Source organism: Olea europaea, chromosome 10 (genome assembly GCF_002742605.1).
Source record: "Olea europaea var. sylvestris chromosome 10, O_europaea_v1, whole genome shotgun sequence".
NCBI classification, from domain to species: Eukaryota; Viridiplantae; Streptophyta; class Magnoliopsida; order Lamiales; family Oleaceae; genus Olea; species Olea europaea.
This window is the reverse complement of record NC_036246.1, coordinates 20,453,042-20,472,300: the sequence shown is the minus strand read 5'-3', so window position 1 is coordinate 20,472,300 and position 19,259 is coordinate 20,453,042. Positions and strand designations below refer to the sequence as shown.

At 35.3% G+C, this 19,259-nt stretch overlaps 1 protein-coding gene across 2 annotated transcripts; it reads left to right on the top strand.

The window, feature by feature from the left end:
- Positions 1 to 4,888: 4,888 nt before the first annotated feature.
- On the top strand, positions 4,889 to 10,372 carry LOC111401456 (biotin carboxyl carrier protein of acetyl-CoA carboxylase-like). Of its 2 annotated transcripts, none has more exons than XM_023029195.1 (9): positions 4,889 to 5,029; positions 5,269 to 5,457; positions 6,657 to 6,742; positions 7,441 to 7,500; positions 7,728 to 7,961; positions 8,031 to 8,093; positions 9,001 to 9,069; positions 9,858 to 9,903; positions 10,006 to 10,372. In XM_023029195.1, the coding sequence occupies exons 1-9, from the start codon at positions 5,020 to 5,022 to the stop codon at positions 10,074 to 10,076; spliced, it is 828 nt and encodes a 275-aa protein (XP_022884963.1). In that variant the 5' UTR covers positions 4,889 to 5,019; the 3' UTR covers positions 10,077 to 10,372. The 2 variants fall into 2 exon arrangements, with proteins under 2 accessions (XP_022884963.1, XP_022884962.1); XM_023029194.1 differs by having other exon boundaries at positions 4,897 to 5,065.
- The last annotated feature ends 8,887 nt before the right edge of the window (positions 10,373 to 19,259 follow it).

Here is a 19,259-nt window from a genome sequence, read left to right as displayed (position 1 = left end):
GGGCTCGCCTTATATTTTTTTATTATCAAAAATTATATTTTTACTCACCAATTATAAGCTAGATTGCGAGCTTAATAGCCTGACTAGTTTGTGAGGCGAGTGGCTCGTCCCACTTAACACTCCCTACCTGGGGATGTACATAGGTGAAGAAGGAAAAGGTTTATGTGCGGTGAATGTTTCGCCCCACTTTAACACTCCTACTTGGGAGTGCCCAATAGGTGAAGATGAAATTTTTATTTTTATTCTTTTTCTTTTTCTATTGCTTTCTTGTACTTGTTTTATTTTTATTTTTAAATTTAAGGTCAAGAATGCCTTCTTACAACACTTGAAGAGAATGTTGTGATGGATTCTATCATATAGGATGACATTTGCAAATTAATGAAAGGTTGGGATAAGAGAAGGTATGAATGTGAATGAAGTTCTTAAAAACGGAAAGACGGGAGACCCATTGAAATTCTACCTTAAAAAAATTTACTCTTTAAAAATAAATAGTCTTTTGGAAGATGCTGCCAGTGTATAGAATTGGACTTGTGCACCATGTATGTGTGTGAGTGTGTATATTTTGGTTGGCGATTGGGATGAATGTCCATAGGGTCGACTCGTCTATATTTGACCCTGAATTTAGTTGGGACCTGTTCTAAGACTACCCATCTAGAGAACCATGCCATGTAGGGCTTGGAGTCCTCGACCCTGCTACCCTTATATGGTTAAAGGCATGACCTTAAAAAAATTTGGCTTGGGGCATAACTAAGCACCCAAGTGGGTGAAACCTCTTGTAACAATTCATTTTTAATTTTAGTGGAAATTGTACACAGCCCTAACTTCTAATTTATCATTTTAAATATCAATTTTTTTTTTGTTTACTCTTTCAAAAATCAAGTAGACCCTATCACCTAACTCGCCCCACTCCCTAACCCCAGTCCATTTCTTATCCATACAAAATAGCCACAAGCTCCAGCTCATTTCCTAGATCCGGCTATCCAAACAAAAAAGTCATAGACCTCGGCCTCTTTTCTACTCAAGTTTAGCCCTTTTCGGCGTCGATCATTTCTCTAGCTCATGTGCAGCGCTACGCATAGCAACGCTAATCACTACTGCACGTAAAAGTAGTACCGAAGTTTTTCGGGGTGTTTTTGTTGGTGGTTTGCAAATTGTGATGGTTATTTGCAGTTTGCAAATGGTGGTGGTTGATGCGATGGTGGTAATGGTGGTGGTTGCTGGTGGTGCTGGTGCTGGTGCTGGTGATGAAGTGACACGACGTTTGATTGGTGTTGATTGTGATGGAGTGGTGTGGAATAAAGAACGTTTGTGATCAATTATTTTAGGAAAACATGCCTTGTATGCTTAGAGGTCATCCCTCAGATTGGTGCTGCAATGCTTCGCCTCGCCTAACCTTTTCCATGGAGTTTCGGCCTCTACATGGGGATTCCTTGGAACACATCATTTCAACTACTAAAAAACCCTCACCATGTTCATGAGGGTTCAACCTCTATATGGGGGTTCAATTAGGCAAAGTAAGTTAGTGATATGAAGTGTAAGTCATATTTTATTTTCTATTTGTTGGCCACGTGATCCGTATTTAGAGTCTCATATGATGAGATTTGACAAATGACAAAAACTCAATCAGTCACATTGTAGGGTTGGACTACCTAGGATTGGCAACGGTTCGGTTATAGGTCGATTCGGCCAAAACTAGGGCTGTAAGCAAAAATCGCAAAATCGGAAAACCAAACCGAAATCGCATTTTAGAAACCGTCGATTTGGTGCCACGTGGACCCGGTCAACGAAATGGTTTTGACCCAAACCAAACCGGTCAAAATGGTTTGGTTTAGGTTTGAGAATTTTAATTATGGTTTAAAACCAAACCGGACCAGCTAAAAATATATAAAAATAAAAAAATGAAAAAATGAAATTTTTTGAAAATTGATCCAAATATGTAAAATTCAATAGTTTTGTCATTTATGGGTATTTTTGTCAATTCCTAATTTTCTAATACAGATATATTATTATTATTATTATTATCTAATAATCCTAATATATATTTAATAATTTCAAGACTAACATAATCTATCAAAAGCCCTTTTCCTTTTCAAAATTTAGATGAACTCCAGTCGATACCCAACACAGTTTTGAGCCACCGGCACCACACACTTCTTTTTCAGATTTTTCACGCCTCTTCAAAGTTAAAGTTGTGTAATTGTTATGTTTAGATATTATAAACAATTGTTTTATTATTGTGGTTGGTTATTCTCTTTGTTTAATCAGTATTCGTTTTTCAGATATGATGATCACGAAGTCTTGTTGGACATCATTATGTTTTTTGGACCTTATATCTAGTTTTGTAGACTTGTATTGTAACGTTATTGTATTGTCATTAGCCTAAAAAAGGTGAACAAAAATGAAAAAAAAAATTATGTTTTAATTTATTGTGATTTCACTTTGATTTAGTTTATATTTAAATTTATAGTAGATATATTTAGCCCCTGTTTGATCCATATTTTCCATATCATCATAATGAGAAAATTGACTATTGGAGAGGAGGTTGGGTCCCACACATGAAATAGCAGGTCAACAAAGGCGGTTGGACTTCTGGAATAACGGTCTAAATTTTCATTTTTTTGTTTCAAAAATTTGGTTCAAATAGGGGCTTAGTTTGTTTTAAATTTATTACTAGTGAGATATAAATATATATTAAATTTAATGAATTAATGACATAAAAGTAGACGGGCAAAAAAATATATGGTGAAACCGGTGGTTTAAAACCGGACCAAACCGTTAGGTTTAGGTTTGAGTTTTTTTTCAAACCGTTCAAAATGGTTTGGTTTAGGTTTGGATTTTTCTCAAACCGTTTTAGACGGTTTGGTTTGAAAATATGTCAAAAATCGGTAAAATCGGACCACTTACACCCCTAGCCAAAACCATAGTCGCACCACCAATTTTTTGACTATACCAGAACCATGTAAATCGGCTCGGTTCGTGTTTCGGTTCGAAATGGTTCAGTTCGATTAACAACCAAGAAAATAAATTATTTTTTATATGTTCGTCCGTCAAATTGATATAAAACAATTTATGAAAAGTTAATGAAAACAAAAACACAATATTCCAAACAAAAATACAAACATTAACAAACAATATTCCAAACGAAAATACAAATATTATCAAACAATATTCCAAACGAAAATGCAAACATTATCCCAATTTCCAATTGAAAAAAAAATAACAATAGAAAAGGAAGTGTATAAATAACAAATATAAAACAATAAATCATATCATGAATATCAGTCCAAAGCCAATCTTGAGCACACAGTAAAGCTTCTAGAGTTTTCGGGTGAAGCTTATTTCTTTATGGACTCACAAATCTACCACTTGTACTAAACGCTGACTCGAATGCCACAATAGATATTGGAATGGCTAATAAATCTCTTGCAACCTTCTGTAAAGTCGGATATTTTATTGAATTTGCTTTCCACCATGTCAATGAATCAAAACCACCATCCTTGGCAATACTGGCTCGTCTAGAAAAACATTGAACTCTGTTTTTACATGATCAGTAGTAATAGAATAGCTAACAAATGTAACAAATTTCCGGAAGCAACGACGACTTGGACCGTGGAGGTAGTGGAGCCGTGCGTGAGTGTGTGGTTTGTAGAGAGTAGGTTTGCATTTATATACTATCATACTAATGCTATTATTATGGGCTAATGGTAAGTGGGCTAGCCGGCTGAGTCAAGTAGATGTAATGGGGGATTTTGTTTTGGGTTAGATAGAAAAGTAGTGTAAAGCCCAACAATTAATCCCTATTGTGTGTTTTTTTTGCTCTTCTTTTTTTAGCGGGTAATTGGTTCGATTTCGGTTCGACGGCGTAAATACTATACCCGCACCGCCACGAATCGGTTCATTAAAATCAAATACCATATCCACCCCATTGCACCATCGGTTCGATTTTTTTCGCTCCATTCGATTCGGTTAACAGCGATTTTCAATTTTGACGGTTCAAATTGTCATCCCTATAGCTACCTTGTTAAAGAATTAAAATCAAAATAGAGTAAGGACCGTAATTTTCGTTACACTTTTTGTGAAAACTCAAAAACCAAATCCAAAACAATAATAGGAAAAAGGACAAAGTTGTAAGATAAGCAAAATTATGGGGACCGCAGAGGAAAAAGCAAAATCAAATGGAGGATCCTATATATTTTGGGTACTGTTATTTTCATCCACATTTTTTATAAGTACATTCCATTCTAAGTTTATCTCTAATAAAATTTTAAAATTTTAAAAAAATACTATTTACATTCACGTCATATTTTAATCTTGTTCTTATTAAATCCATTCATTTAAATACTATATATCCACATGAATTTTATACATTCATCACACTTTAAATACATCTCTATCACTACAGATTCGCCCAATCCCTAAAACCATAAACTCTTTAACCAAATGAATGAAATAAGAACAAAGCCAAATTGATTTAACATTAAATTAACATGAAATAAATTCTTTGTCTATTGAAATTCTGAGTATTAGAATGCTTCAAATAACAAAGGCTAAAGGAATAAAGAAGAAGAAGAAAGTTCGATTAAACAAGTTGAATTTTACTAACTTTGAATGCTACAATATTCTTCTTTCTTGATTAAATGATGAAATTGCATTAGATTTCATTTTGCATTCTTTGAAATCCGAAATGATTTTCGGCACAGAAATCATATTTAGGGCCACTATCACCTATAATTATATTCATATATTTTTCTCTATCTATTAGGATCCTAGTTAAGTATAAATGAAAATAAAAATTAGTGGATCAATTATGTATTTTTATTTAATATCTATTTAAGTAAATTTACATGAGATTTAAAATATAACAAAATTTAATTTTTAAAAGTGGATGGGGAAGGAAATAGTGTTACCTATATTTCCGATTTCTTCGTTAACATCGTCAAGCAGCAAAGCTCTACGAAAAACCCTCCCATTCCTCTTCAGCTCCTCCACAACGGCCATAAAACTCTTCTTCACTTTCATATGGCTGCATGTAAGCTCTTCTCCATCAATCTATATATGTTCATAGGTACACAGTACACACACCTGTTTGTGCCTACAAATTTAAGCGTGTAAAATGATTTCTTTTCTGTTAAAAATATTATCTTTTGATGATTTATCATGTTTTATGAATGTTTCTGTAATAGGTTCTTTTTTATTGATTTCTTGTTTTATATAAATTATGCATTGCTGATAACTACATAGAAGTTAAAAAGCTGATTTTTGCTTCAGGTGGTATTGGGGCTTCAGGTCCTAAGATAACAAACTTGGATTCGGGTTACGTTAGACCCAAATTGAGCACATTGCAGCCTTTCCTTGATTTTAGGACTCCAAATCCGGTTCGATTTGATGGTCTGGTGCAGTCCCAGAGATCAAAGAAGGCATTAACTAGGTGGTGCAGTTTGACTTCCGATGCTGATTGTAAGTTTGTTTATATTGATTTTTCTCATTTGGCTAATGTGCATTTGCCTTTGTTTGTTTGGTTGCTTTTTGTGGTTTTGTTTGTGTTTTATAACTTTTACGGCGGCAGTCTTCTTTTTAGCATTAAAGAAAGTATTCTATGAAAAAATGATATTGAATGTGTGCAAAATGCACATGGATAGTTGGCCATTTACTTTATGCGTCACTCCTACTATGCTAAGGTTATCTGTCATGTTTCTGATAAGGTGGTTTTGTGGCACATCATAAAGGTCCACTAGAAGGAATCGGGTAAAGGTAACAGCATCTATTGATTGTTTCTTGTCTATTCGTTTTTATGCTCGTGATATATGAAGAAACATTGATGTGGTGATGGCCAACTAGATGCAGTGCAACTGACAAGAGAAGTGTTGAACTTACTAGTCTAAAAGTTATAAGCGTTAGAAATGGGACAATATTGTTCATCCAAAAGAGGGACATTTTTATGTACTGGCCACGTCTAAGAAACTCAATCTGAATGATGGAATTCTGGGCAAGCATATGAAGATGATACTTTATGCATATAATAAGCTTCAAGAGTATATGATGCACATTATAAGCCATGTTTATGTATTGAATATGGTTACTTTATTGCCAAAATCAAATGTCATCTCAGGAAATTGATTCTGAAAGAGATATTTCTCTTGATGAAATATGGGAGAAAGTTGGAAGTCAATGTTGACCTCTAATCTATATGTGTCTCCTTCTCATTCTCCACCCCATGCTTGCTTGTTAAAATGATAATTATGGTCACTACTGATCTTCTTGTTTCTACTACTTAATATTTGCTGTATCAGTCTTTTGAGTAATTTGGTTGTAATTTATATTGTGCGGTTCCCTTTGTAAATGTGATCATCCACTATTTTGGCTGGAAATATCTCGTTCGATATACTCTCTTTGTTTTTGGATGTGAAGTTGATTAAATGCTAATGTGCTTCGAAGAGGATTTTTATTGAACTAGTATGCCTGAAGAAAATCCTCCTCTCGCTACCTGAAAAAGGAAAGGGTCAAATAATAAAAGAAAAATAAAGGAGTGTGGTGCATTTTTTGTATATTTTGGGTGTAGTATTCTCCAATATATATCTTCTGACGACAACATAGCCACAATTTCAACAATTTTTCTTTTCCTAGTTTCTCAACTTTCACCTGTTTGTTTCAACTAGCAACGACTACTGTAAATACCGAGGATTTTTGTGAAGAAACCAAATCATCCGATGCAGTAAGCAAACTTATTCCAAAATCATCTGAGGTGAGTTGCTGTTATGTGCATGGCTATTAATTCTATACATCAGCAATTGTTAAGTATCTCAATTATTTGTTGAGTTTTCTTTTCTGTGGTCTGATTGCTTAAGAGAATCTGGAGCACTACCAAAAATTAATATAAATTTTATAGTATGACTCATGATTTTCTAGTTTCGAAGTGCTATTTTACTTGTATTGGAGAATGAGGAAAACCTTTACTAGAATTTTGAAAGGCAACAGTACAAACTTAATAAATTATTTAGCAACGTGCACTACTTAGCTGGTATTACCTAGTGCTAACACCATCAGCAATCTATATCCTCTTATCTGGAAAAAAGAAAGAAGTTTTCATATAAATTTGCATAGCTTTTTCTTTACCTTCTGTAGAAGGGTACCTGATAAAAGAAAGAGAAGCGAACCTGAAAAATTCATTCTACGTGAGATTAATTATGATTTTTATAAATATCCTGATTTATTATTTATTGTCTTTCTTTCTCCTGATTTTTTTGTTAGTAGCTTTTCTATATCCTATTATGTCTTTTTTCTTTTGTCTTGACAACTGCTTTTTCCAAGTTCTAGGAAAGCATTTCTTGCCTTTAAAGTCCTGTGCACAACAAATCTTTCTCTTGAACATGTCAATGCTATGAATATACTACAGGTTCTATAATCAAAAGACAGTCATCTTATTTGAATATCATTTTGCAGGTGGAATATCTTCTGACAGAATTATGTGATACAACATCTATTGCTAAGTTTGAACTTAAAGTGAGTGATTTTTTTCTTTCTTGCTCCAACCCTCGGTTGTAAAAAGGAAAAAGAAACAAGGATGGTTGTTCCATAATCTCAAAAAACATCATATCAACTTCACTAGGAAGTACTATCCTGCATCAAATGTTTTTTGAATTTAGCAGATTTGAAAGTTCCATATCCTTTTATGCCTCTTTCTATCTTTATTGATCCATTCTTTTTATATATTTCTTGCTTATACTTAGCTTGGGGGATTTCGATTACATGTGACAAGAGACTTATCTGAGCAAAGTGCACCTCCACAACCACCTGTTTCCGCTCCAGTTACTGCCCGTACGGTTGTTGAGACACCTGATTCATATGGTTCAGCCTCATCACAATCATTGGCCCTCTCCAAACCAGTACCTTCCTCAGGTGGAGTTCAGACATTGCTGGATAAAGCAACAGATGAAGGCCTGTTGATACTTCAATCTCCAAGGGTGAATCTCCTTTACTGAATGGAAACCTTTTCCAGGATGTTCAGGGCACTTATTTTATATCTGATGCAGGTTGGATATTTTAGGAGATCTCGAACCATTAAAGGGAAGCGGGCTCCTCCATCTTGCAAAGAGGTATCTGTTTCTCATGAGTTTGTTACTGCTTATCGGTCTGTATGTATGAATTTGAAGTAAGTTTTTATTCATTTAATCTCTTGGGATACCTGACATATAGTGGTGTGACTTTAAAATGCATCATTTTTTATTTTTCTTTTTATTCTTTAAAGAGGTGTGAAGGGCCCTTTTCCTGAGAAATCATTTTTATTTTCACATTTGTGATTATACCTTGTTCTCATTTCTGGTTAATCCCTCTTATTGGATTTAAAAACAATAATAATAAAAAATAAATATATGTGATTTTGGGCTTGTGCATGTTTTACTTTTATTGCATTATCAACAAAATGAAACATCTTCAAAGAATCGTGAAAAAATTGGCCTGTTGAGCTGTAAGGCAAGAACAAATTATGAAATGTGTTATTCTCTATGCTTCATCAAGTATATGTCAGATTCTGAGATGCTTGATAAGTTATATTTTGTTATTCTGGTATCCGTTTACTCTCTATCAACTTACCTTCAGTTTTCATTTCATGTCATTTATAACAACAATATTATATTTGCCAAAAATATAAATAGTAGATAATTTATAAAAGTTTGATTAGCATGGATGGGCAATGGGCATCTTGTTATGTCTTCACTCTCTCTTTCTTTCTCTCTCAACAAGAGCGATCATCTTTTTTTGTGTTTTTAAATATTTTATGAACCCATAATTAGTCTTACGGAAAGAGAAATATCATGTTGTTTTGCACTTGCAGCTTTGATTATTCTTATAGAGAGAAATATCATGTTGTTTTGCGCATATAGCTTTGGTTTAGTTGACAAAATGTTACAACTGTTGCATGGCTTGCCTGTTACTGTGACATTGCTTAGCTCTAAGTCATGGTTTATTTCTTCTGTTTACACGATTAATGTTACTGGTTAACAGAAAGACACAGTGAAGGAGGGCCAGGTGCTCTGCTACATTGAACAGCTAGGTGGTGAGATCCCGATTGAGGTTAGTGCCCGACTTTGATTAGCATTAGCGTATGGAAATAAATTTTACGTTTGGTGTAATTTATACCCTTTGATGTTTTCTCTTTTGATCACTAGAAGAGTCCCACTCAGGTGGAGCCAGAAACTTAAATTGGGGTTGGGGTTGGGGTTGGGTTTGGGGTAGGGTTAGGGTCACTCACATATATACGAGTTATCAGACACACTAAACACCATGTATATAATTATGTGCACATATTTCTAAAACTAACTTTTACATAAAACATTTTTAATACAGAATATAAAAGTTATAGAAATTTAACATTCTAAAGTAGTCATTATTCATTCGAACAGAGAGGAGGTAGTAGTTTAATTTTAATATTCACTAAAAGATATCTGATGGAATTAATTTTGGTCTTGGTTCAAAGAACAGTCAAATAAAAAGATTGAATCCTAAATTCTTCGGAGATTGTAAATGACTATGGGTCCACCTCAAGTGCAAATTGTCGGGTAAAAATGTATGTAAAACAATGTCTGGTGAACCTCCTTGCATTGGAATTCCAGAAACTTATCCACTTCTAAATCGAAGAACTTAGGAACACTTCGACATCATTTGTTTTAGGGGATCCTTCAATGGATACATTTATTTTCGATTTTATCTAACAAATTAGGAATATTAATTACAAATTTCGAATTCTCATGGGGCTCCTTTGACTCCATAACTACCAATATGGCTCTGTCTATACTAATTCACTTTCACGTCTAATGCCAAGAACAAGACTTAATTTTTTCATTCCCTTTGTGTTTTTCCAGTCGGACATATCTGGAGAGGTGGTTAAGATACTGCAACAAGATGGTGGTATGTATCCTTTTTTTGCCCCTTTAACTTTTGTTGACAATAGATTTCATGTTGGTCTCGACTTCTATGTTTAATCACTTCGATGGATCTTTAACTGGACAGATCCCGTTGGGTATGGTGATGCTCTTATAGCAGTGCTGCCTTCCTTTCCAGGAATAAAGAAGCTTCAGTAGATAGTTCTATGTAATTTCCTTTACTTCCCTTTTCCCTGTTTATTTATTTTCGCGGGGTGGGGAATCACATTGGTGGAGATCCAACTCCATCTTCATTGAGGATATGATTGGGTGTATCGAATAAATTTGTCTGCATTGACATGTGTATGGTGAAGATTCAAATCTCTGTGGTCTTGGGAATAATTTTATTTTTTTATTTTTTTTAGCACTGGATGTTGCTTTTACAAGTACCTTCTATTCCTGTAAAATCTGTTTGTATAAGATGTTGTGAATTACCACAGTGCCGCCTTCTTATATGTTTCTTTGCCATGGCATAGCATGATTTCATTGTGCTTTCTTTGTGAATATATAGGTAGGGTCGAGATGAAAAGCTCATGCAACTCTATTATTCAATTCTTTCAATCTAAAGGACTCGTTTGGCATGACTTTTGAAAAGTCGAAAGAAAGTTACTTTTGGATCAGTTTGATTAATTTTATGAAAGTGATTTTTCTACTTAGAAGGGTTCCTAGAGAAAGTCCAATATGGTTTTATCTAAAAGCACCACTAGAGTATAAACCTTATTTAAAAATTAGTTTCTAAATGAAAATTAAGGTAACTTGCTTCAAAAGTTCTTTTACATAAAGTCAAAGTAAAGTAAAAGTCATACCAAATGAATCCAAAGTCTTGTTGTCATAGTAGGAGATTGAAATTGTCAACTTTCAAGTTTAACAATGAGCAAATTCTACTTGTACATAATTATTGCACATGATGGTTTTCATAATGTGATGTGGCAATCATTCGATTGTTGATGTGCAAGTGTGAGATTTGAATTAAAGATTGAATTAAATACCACGTATAATTATGGACTATATTAAGTAGACAATTATGTATATGTAGCACTTCCTTTAACAATAATCTCAAATTTTAACCCTTCCAAAACTTGAGCTTGGACAGCTTGCTAAAGATTGACCTTTAGGTTTCTCTTAGTTAAACCTTGATATTTGATATAATTTTTTGTTGGAATAGCAAGTGCACTTGCAGTAAAGATAAGTACATATTCAAACTTGGTGTTTTTAAATTCATACTAAACCCAAGCCTTAATATGTTATCGTTCATTGAATTTTGTTTTACTTAAATTAGTGTATCTTAAATTTAAAATGAGTAGATACTAATTTTGTCAAATAGATTAGAGCATTTCTATTTCAATTTTAAGTTTGGGTCCATTTAAAAAATATTGGGTCAGTTTACAACCATATCAATTTGAAAGGCAAGGTGGGAATTCCTTTTAATAGTTTAATTAATTATTAATTTTCAAATATATTATCTAAGTTTTTTTTAGACATTTATGTAAAAATTATCTAATTCACTTTTAAATAATAAATCATGTACTTTAAAAGTACTCTTTATTTCTTTGATTATTCTATTTGTACATTCAGGTGTACACGTTGGGTGACATAATGTCTAGGTGATTCTGTTATTGATTAGTGGAAAAAAAATTGTCGACTAGTCAATGACAATTTTTTTAAACTAGTCAATGATAGAATGTCACTTGTTCATAATATCACTTGGCGTGTACACCTAAGTGTATATGTAACAAAGCTCTTATTTCTTGACGGATGTTGATGGCCCTGCCTTGTCGAAGATTTTCAAGCCCTGCAAAGTTAAAATATTTTTATTTTTTGTCATGTTTCCCATATACTTATATTTATTCTTTTACTTTTTAAATATAATTAAAACTTAAAACATGATGGCAAAAGTATTAGTGATTTATCAAAAATAAATAAATAAATAAATAAAAATTAAAAATAAAAATAAAATTTGAAGTTATGGTTTTGTCTTTTGATTGTAGGATGCTTGGCTATTTTGGAGGGCTTTATTTTGCTCACACTAATGCTCTTAAAGTAATGTTATTAACATTGGTCTATGTGATACTAAGTGTTATTAAATGAATTGTACAATTAAATAAATCACATAATGTCACATAAAATGATGCTCTAGTATCAAGTGTACTATATTTCTGTGGAGTCTAATTGCTATAATTCGGTTTGAGCAATAACCAACTCGTCTTTTCGCAAGCAAGGAGCTATCTTATTCAGAATTTTATATTTGAGAAGATTTTTTTTCATAACTTATGACATGCTTATTTTTGCTAAAAAATTAGTTTTTAAGAAAATTTTGAGAAAAGTTAATAAAATATATGATTAAAAAGTAGATAAAAATTTATGGTTAAAAATGAATATGAAGAAAAAAATTAAAAATGGGGCAAAATAGGGACTTAATTGATTCCTTTGTGAGGCGAGAAGTAAACTGCGTTGTTTGTACCTTGGAAAAAAATTGTAGTTTCATGCTCTTAGCTTATGTTTTGGACTAGGGAGCATCTTAATTACATCGATGACCTTTTGACTTGATATAAATGAAGAGAGTAAATAGGTAAAAGTACAGTACATAGTAAAATAAAAAATAAGATTCGATTGAGTTACCGTGGGCCATATTCTCCAATTTTACTCGAACGGGAAGGGATGGGACGGGACAGAATGGGACCGGGGTGAGACATTGCAGGCTGGGACGAGACATGCATAACAGGACTGAACAAGACATGACAGGATAGGACGGGACCAGGTGAGGCACTCTTTAAACTTGGAAAAGCATGCACTCGACCAAGACCTCCGCTATTTCCACAAAGGACTCCTTGAGAGTCCAGAAGCTCTTTTCATTTCCATTTTCGGTTTCAAGTCATTTTACCATTTATTCATTACTCTTTGCATGAATCATGAATCATGATCGTATTCGTACTAGGGTTTTGGAATTTACAGTGTTCATAATTCCATTCTTCAATTTCACTGTGGAGCATGCAAATCTAAACTCTTGCTATTGCAAGTTTGATTTTATTAGATTGTCAAACTACTAAAAGTTTTGATTATTGGAGAGTCATGCCCAAGTTTCATATTTGGGATTGTTGATTGATATTTTTGCTGATTTTAGGCTTTAATCCCAACTGGGCATTCTCCATATTTCAACTAAATCCTAAGCTCATCTGGGCCGTTTGAATTTTGAACATCTAGGAAAAAAAGAAGCAATCTCTCAAAATTTTATTGATTTTTCAAAACCCTAAAATTTGTTGTAATGGAAAGTGTTCATGCAAAATAATACTCGAATTGTTCACGGTGTCAACAATCCATCTAATAAACTATTTTTTATTCAAACAAATGCTACGTTTGGGTATTTCAAAAAGCCTAGATTTTTTGAAGCAACGAGAAATTTTGGGTTTCCGTAACAATCAACAGGTTAAACCCTTCAAATCAGATGTGTGCATGCTATTTCAAAAGGGAAAATGCTATTATGGTGGTAATTGTCATTATGCCTATGGCATAAATGACATTAGGAATCCAAGTTTGAGAGGGCTTGAAAATGGGGATTGATGCTACCAAAAATAGTACTTGTCGATTTTTCGAGGATGAGCACTAAGAAAAGCACGAATAGAGCCTTCCAATCCCTGAAACAAAAGCAACGATGTGTGTTCTTATCGCCCCTTTGATACTTAAGTCAGACAGAGAATTTATATGGAGAATGTATAATAAAATTGTATGTAAAGCATACCTGAATAATGATCCAAACCTTTGTACTTATAGAGGTAGGTAGTGCACTCTTGGTAGAGGTAAATAATGCACTCCCGATAGGACTCAATTAGTTGGATATCCTTATCTCAAATAATCCTACCTAGGAGGGGTATTTGATTCGTACCACAATTACAAGACCAATCATGATTTAGGTAATATAGTTGAGACAGAGCCCTCTAGATGTAGGAGTCTTAGGTTGAGGTGTTTGAGTCAGATTAGAGTCCTTAATGAGTAGGACTTCTTTTGGGCACAAATAGGAAGGTGTCTGAAACTAAGTGAAGGAAAGTACTCGAGCATTTGCATGCCTCGAGTGTCAAGAGGACCTTCCTGAGGACTAATCTTTAGGACCTTGCCAATCAAATCTCGTGGAGCATGGTACTAGTGCTCGGGGATTTCATCCCGAGTACATCCTTAGCCCGAGGACTCTATGACCAACATGTGAAGAGCAGGCACATGTGAGTCCTCGAGGAAGAACACTTCGAGGATATGCAAAAAGTGATCACATCACTGGCCCCCGTGCATCCATGTCAGAGGCTTGCACGACATACAAGTTTCTGGGATAAGATGTACAAGTATGTAGGGTTCAAAAATAGGCATACGCATGACAAGGTTAGGCATGCTTATGCCAAGAAATAGGCAAGCTCATACCTAGAAGTTGGCATGCTGATGCTAAGGATTAGGCATGGCCATACCTAGAGGGAGGTGAGCTCATGCTAAGATTTGGTCATGCTCATGCCTAGAATTTGGCGCGCCGATGCTAAGGATTAGGCATGATCATACCGAGAAGTAGGCAAGAGAAGTAAGCACGCTAAGGTATAGGCGTGCTCATGCCTAGAGATAGACGTGCTCATGCCTAGAAGTTAGCGGGCTCATGCCAAGGCATAGACGTTCACAAGCCTAGAGGTTGGCGAACTTATGCCAAGATTTGGTCATACTCATACCTAGAAGTTGGTATGCTAATGCTAAGGATTAGGCATGATCATGCCCAGAGGTAGGCGAGCTCGTGTCAAGGTATAGAAGTACTTGTGCCGAGAGGTTGGCGAGCTCATGCCAAGAATTGGTCGTGCTCACATCTAAAAGTTGGCATGCTCATGCTAAGGAGTAGGCATGTGATTGGCGCCCAATCACATACACATATTCTAGAATGGAAAGGAAACCTAGTAGGCTAGTGACGGGAAGCAATGGAGTTGAATAACAAATTCTAGTAAAAAGGGGTAGCCAAACAGAATTCAGTTATTAGGTGCCTATATAAAGGCGTGAGGGGGAGAAGGGTGAAAGCAAAATGAAGTCTAGAATGAAGTAGCTTTATTTTCTTTACTATCATTATTACATTTCCTTGTAATTGAGTAATTAGATTTTTCTCTTCAATAAAATTCCAGTACTCAATTGCGTGTTATTCCATAGCAGCTCTTAAATTGTCCTCTTAGAGTCTTATCAAGTGCTATCGAAACAAGAAGCATTGATGGCATAGACGAAAAATGATAGCAGAGTGGAGGTGGTAGAAAAAGAGATAGAGCAGCTAAACTAACGTCTGCCAAGTCTCGAGCATTCCGTGGAACAGTTAACCCAGAATATGGCCAGAATGATGCAAACGTTGGAGGCAACCCAGAAGGCAGTAGTAGCTCTTTCTCTTCCCAAAGCGTTACCCAACCAAAATTAGACAGGAGAGGGGTCGAGAAGTATACTGGAAGGATAAAACCGTGGTCTAAGTTAACCTTTAAGTGGTAGGCAAATGGTAGATAAGGGAAAGGAGCCGAAAGTCCCAGGCGAAGAGAGTTATGTTTGTAAAACATTTTAACATCGAGCAAACTAAGGAATCATACGATTTGCGACGAGTGTGAAAATTGGAAATACCTATATTTAGTGGAGAAAATCCAGACGGATGGCTATACCATGCAAAACGATACTTCGAGGTTAATGGGCTGACTAAAAAGGAGAAATTAAACGCCGTAGGAATAAATCTGGATGGTGAAGCACTTTCATGGCTGTAGTGGGCGGAAGCTAGGAAGCCATTCCAGAGTTGGGAACAGTTTCGAGGCCAGCTGTTGCTTCATTTTCATCCAACACAGGAGGAAAGTCTGTGTGAGAAATTTCTAGCGATTCGACAAGAGAAAACTATGGCTGAGTTTAGACGCACCTTTGAGTTGCTAGCTGCACCCTTGATGGGAATACCTGAGGAAGTGATGGAGAGCACCTTTATAAATAAGCTCAAAGCCCACATAAGGGCTGAAGTCCGACTCCTACAACCCAAGGGGTTGGGCCAATTAATAGAGGTTGCCCAAGGAGTAGAAGACAAAAATTGGGCTATGAAGGTAGCCAATGATTCTTTGGGGACCAAAGGTAAGAAACCGTTGGGCTTCAAGGGACACCTTTCCAACTCGGTCCATAACAGTTGGGGAGAAGCCTTCAATTCCACACAAAGAATTTCTTGGGAAAAGAATGTTCGGCACTGAGTGGCAAGCTCAGCGTGAGAAGGGGTTATGCTTTTGGTAGGACAAGAAATACACCTTGGGACACCAATGCAAAAATTGAGTATCAAGAGTTCTACTCGTACAAGAAGATGAGGAATTGTCAGTCAAATGGAAAGGAATTTGCAAAAGAGTAGTGGTGGAAGTGCAAGGACCGACTATTGTAGAGGATTTTTAAACCTTAGAGCTAGGAAGTACTGATGTAATTCTGGGAATGCATTGGCTAGGCACCTTAGGGAATATGGAGGTTAATTGGAAATTATTGACTATGAAGTTTCGAATGGACGAGTTAGTGAGAACACTGAAGAGAGACCTGGGGCTCAACAAAGCAAGCGTGTCACTCAAAACCATGGTAAAGACCTTGCATCATGAAGGACAAGGAGTGTGGGTGGAACTAGGAAGCAAGTCTGCAATTGCTCATGAATGGTGGAGTAATGCCAAGTCACCTGTAGCGGTGTGTAGAGTCCTGCAACACCACCAGCACGTGTTTAAGCCACTAAAAACAATGCGTCCTAGCCCTGACACAGATCATGCTATCCGTTTACGGGAGGAAACTGAACCCTTTAGCGTGCGTCCTTATCAGTATACTCCCAAAAAGATAAAATCGAACGTTTGGTGAAGGAGATGTTAACTGCCAAAATTATATAGCCTACCGTAAGCCCCTTCGCTAGCCCAATTTTGTTAGTAAAAAAGAATGATGGTAGCTGGCTTTTTTGTATCAATTATCGAGCATCGAACTAGGTTACTGTACCAAACAAACTGGTGATTGATGAGCTCTTAGATGAAATCTATGGCCAGAACAACACGAGGATTTTTTAAACAAATATTGTTTTGTTCGGAGAATGTAGAACACCCGAACACCTTAGAACTCGCTAGTGCCTGTTAAGGCTAGTCATCAATAGGTTGACAATATTCTCTAAACTGGATTTGAAGTCAGGATATCACCAAATCAGGGTGCGTAAGGAAGATGTCCACAAAATTGCTTTTCGAACACACGAAGGTCACTACGAGTTCCTAGTAATGCCTTTCAGCCTTACGAGCACCCCAGCCATTTTTTAGTCATTAATGAACAAGTTGTTTCGACAGTACTTACGGAAGTTCGTATTAGTATTCTTGATTATACCCAAAGTGCAACGCGGAGGTTGTAGTATAGTTTCGGGGTATCGTATCCACAGGGAGATGGGAAAATAGCCCAAAGGCTCAAAAGCTAGGGTTTTGTTGTGATTTTATGTAAATGTTACATGTCAATTGAAATAGAATTCAAATAACAATGTATAAGTTAAGGAAATTTAAATCAATGTGTGAAGCAGTGAAGCGCCGGAATTCCCTTGATTAGATTGGATCAATCAACGTCAATTTTGCATGAAAATACTCAATTAAAGGTTTTTTTTATCCTAATACTTTAATTGGAAGATTTACACATTCAAAGCCATCTTTAATTCCTTAAGAGTTAAGAGTTTCAAATCTAGATTTCTTGCAGAACATAATTCCACAATTGTTTATTGAAATTGGATTCAAAATCGATCATAGACCTCAAGCATATGATAGTAAAAGATCACACCAACAAACGGTTTAAAATTGAAAATCAATAAATACTTCGGTCATTCGATGAAAAAAACTTGATTGAATTCATGAAAATCTAATCTGAATTAATCCAATCTCAAATATGCCCAACAAACATAAGAAATCTAATTCTAGAATTTTTAACAATGAAAAAACAAATTACATGCAAGAAAGAACGTTGAAAAAAAATAAATCTAACCGAATTCCTTCGTGGCTTCACCAATTAATTTAGTTTTCCATGAAATTTTTGAGCCAAACTTGAGAGAAAATTGATATGAGATGAAGAACAGGCGTTTTCTATCCGGTCTAAGCTTAAAACCGTGTGCCAAGTTGTTTCCAAAAGAGGTTGAACCGAATAAGGAAACTAAATTTTCGGCTAGAATATTCTGTGTGACTACTTTCAGTATTTTGACCATAACTTTCTCTCATGATGTCCAATTAGGAAAATTCAAAGTTCTTTGAAAAGATAACACAAAGAGATAAAAATTTTCTAGAAATATCTCTTTCCAAATTCAAACGTTTACTGGTCATATTTAACTTTTTTTTGACTTCTAATTGCACCCAATGGACTCCTAGCTTTCTCAAATCATCATTCTATCACCCGTCTTATCTTTAGATTTTTTACAACTTGGTCCCTAAACTTTCACTTTCTTCCATTTTGGTCCTTTTTCGCTCTTTTTTTTTGTTTAAATTTCACCTTTTCTACCAAAATGTAACATGAATCAAAGCATAAGTATAATAAGTACATTTTGGTATCAAATAATCACACCAATGTAATAATTAAGAGGAGAAAATATTATATTTTACACTATTATCAATTCTTTGACGACATATTGTTCTACAGTGAGAACTCTACAGCACACGAACAATATCTGGAAGCCGTGTTCAAGGTTTTGGCCTCTCACCAATTATGTGCCAATGCCAAAAAGTGTGTGTTTGCACGTTCTTAAATTGAATACTTAGGACACTTGGTGTCAAGAAATGGGGTGCTGCAAACCCAAATAAGATTGCAGCCATGGAACAATGGCCTATCCCTCGAAATCTGAAGGAGCTTTGGGGTTTTAATTGGGCTACCAAGATACTAACTTTAGTTTGTAGTAGGATACGGAAAGATTGCATGGCTTCTTACTCGACATCTTAAGAAGGATGCCTTTGGTTGGACGCCGGAGGCCGAGAAAGCTTTCTAACACTTAAAAAGGGCAATGACAACTGTACCAGTTTTAGCACTTCCATATTTCTCCCAGCCGTTTATTATCGAGGTAGATGCTTCATGTCATGGTATTTGGGCAGTTCTTATGCAAAATCAGTGACCAATTTCATATTTCAGACAAGTACTCTCAAATATTTCTTTGTCTTAATTCAGTCTACAAGAGAAAATTAATGGCCATTGTACTAGATATTCAGAAATGGAGGCATTATGTTTTGGGCATCACTTCATCATTCGGACTGACCAACGGAGCTTGAAATACATCTTGGAACAAAGAGTAATTCAAGGAGAGTTCCAATGTTGGGTCACCAAACTAATGGGTATGACTTCGAAATCTAATACATGCCA

Bases quoted from the DNA above. Each gene is read 5' to 3' on its own strand.
- LOC111401456 (XM_023029194.1), top strand. From the start codon at position 5,020: ATGGCTGCATGTAAGCTCTTCTCCATCAATCTATATATGTTCATAG. The intron at 6,743-7,440 runs GTGAGTTGCTGT...ATCATTTTGCAG, and splicing joins TTATTCCAAAATCATCTGAG to GTGGAATATCTTCTGACAGA. The intron at 7,501-7,727 runs GTGAGTGATTTT...GCTTATACTTAG, and splicing joins TTGCTAAGTTTGAACTTAAA to CTTGGGGGATTTCGATTACA.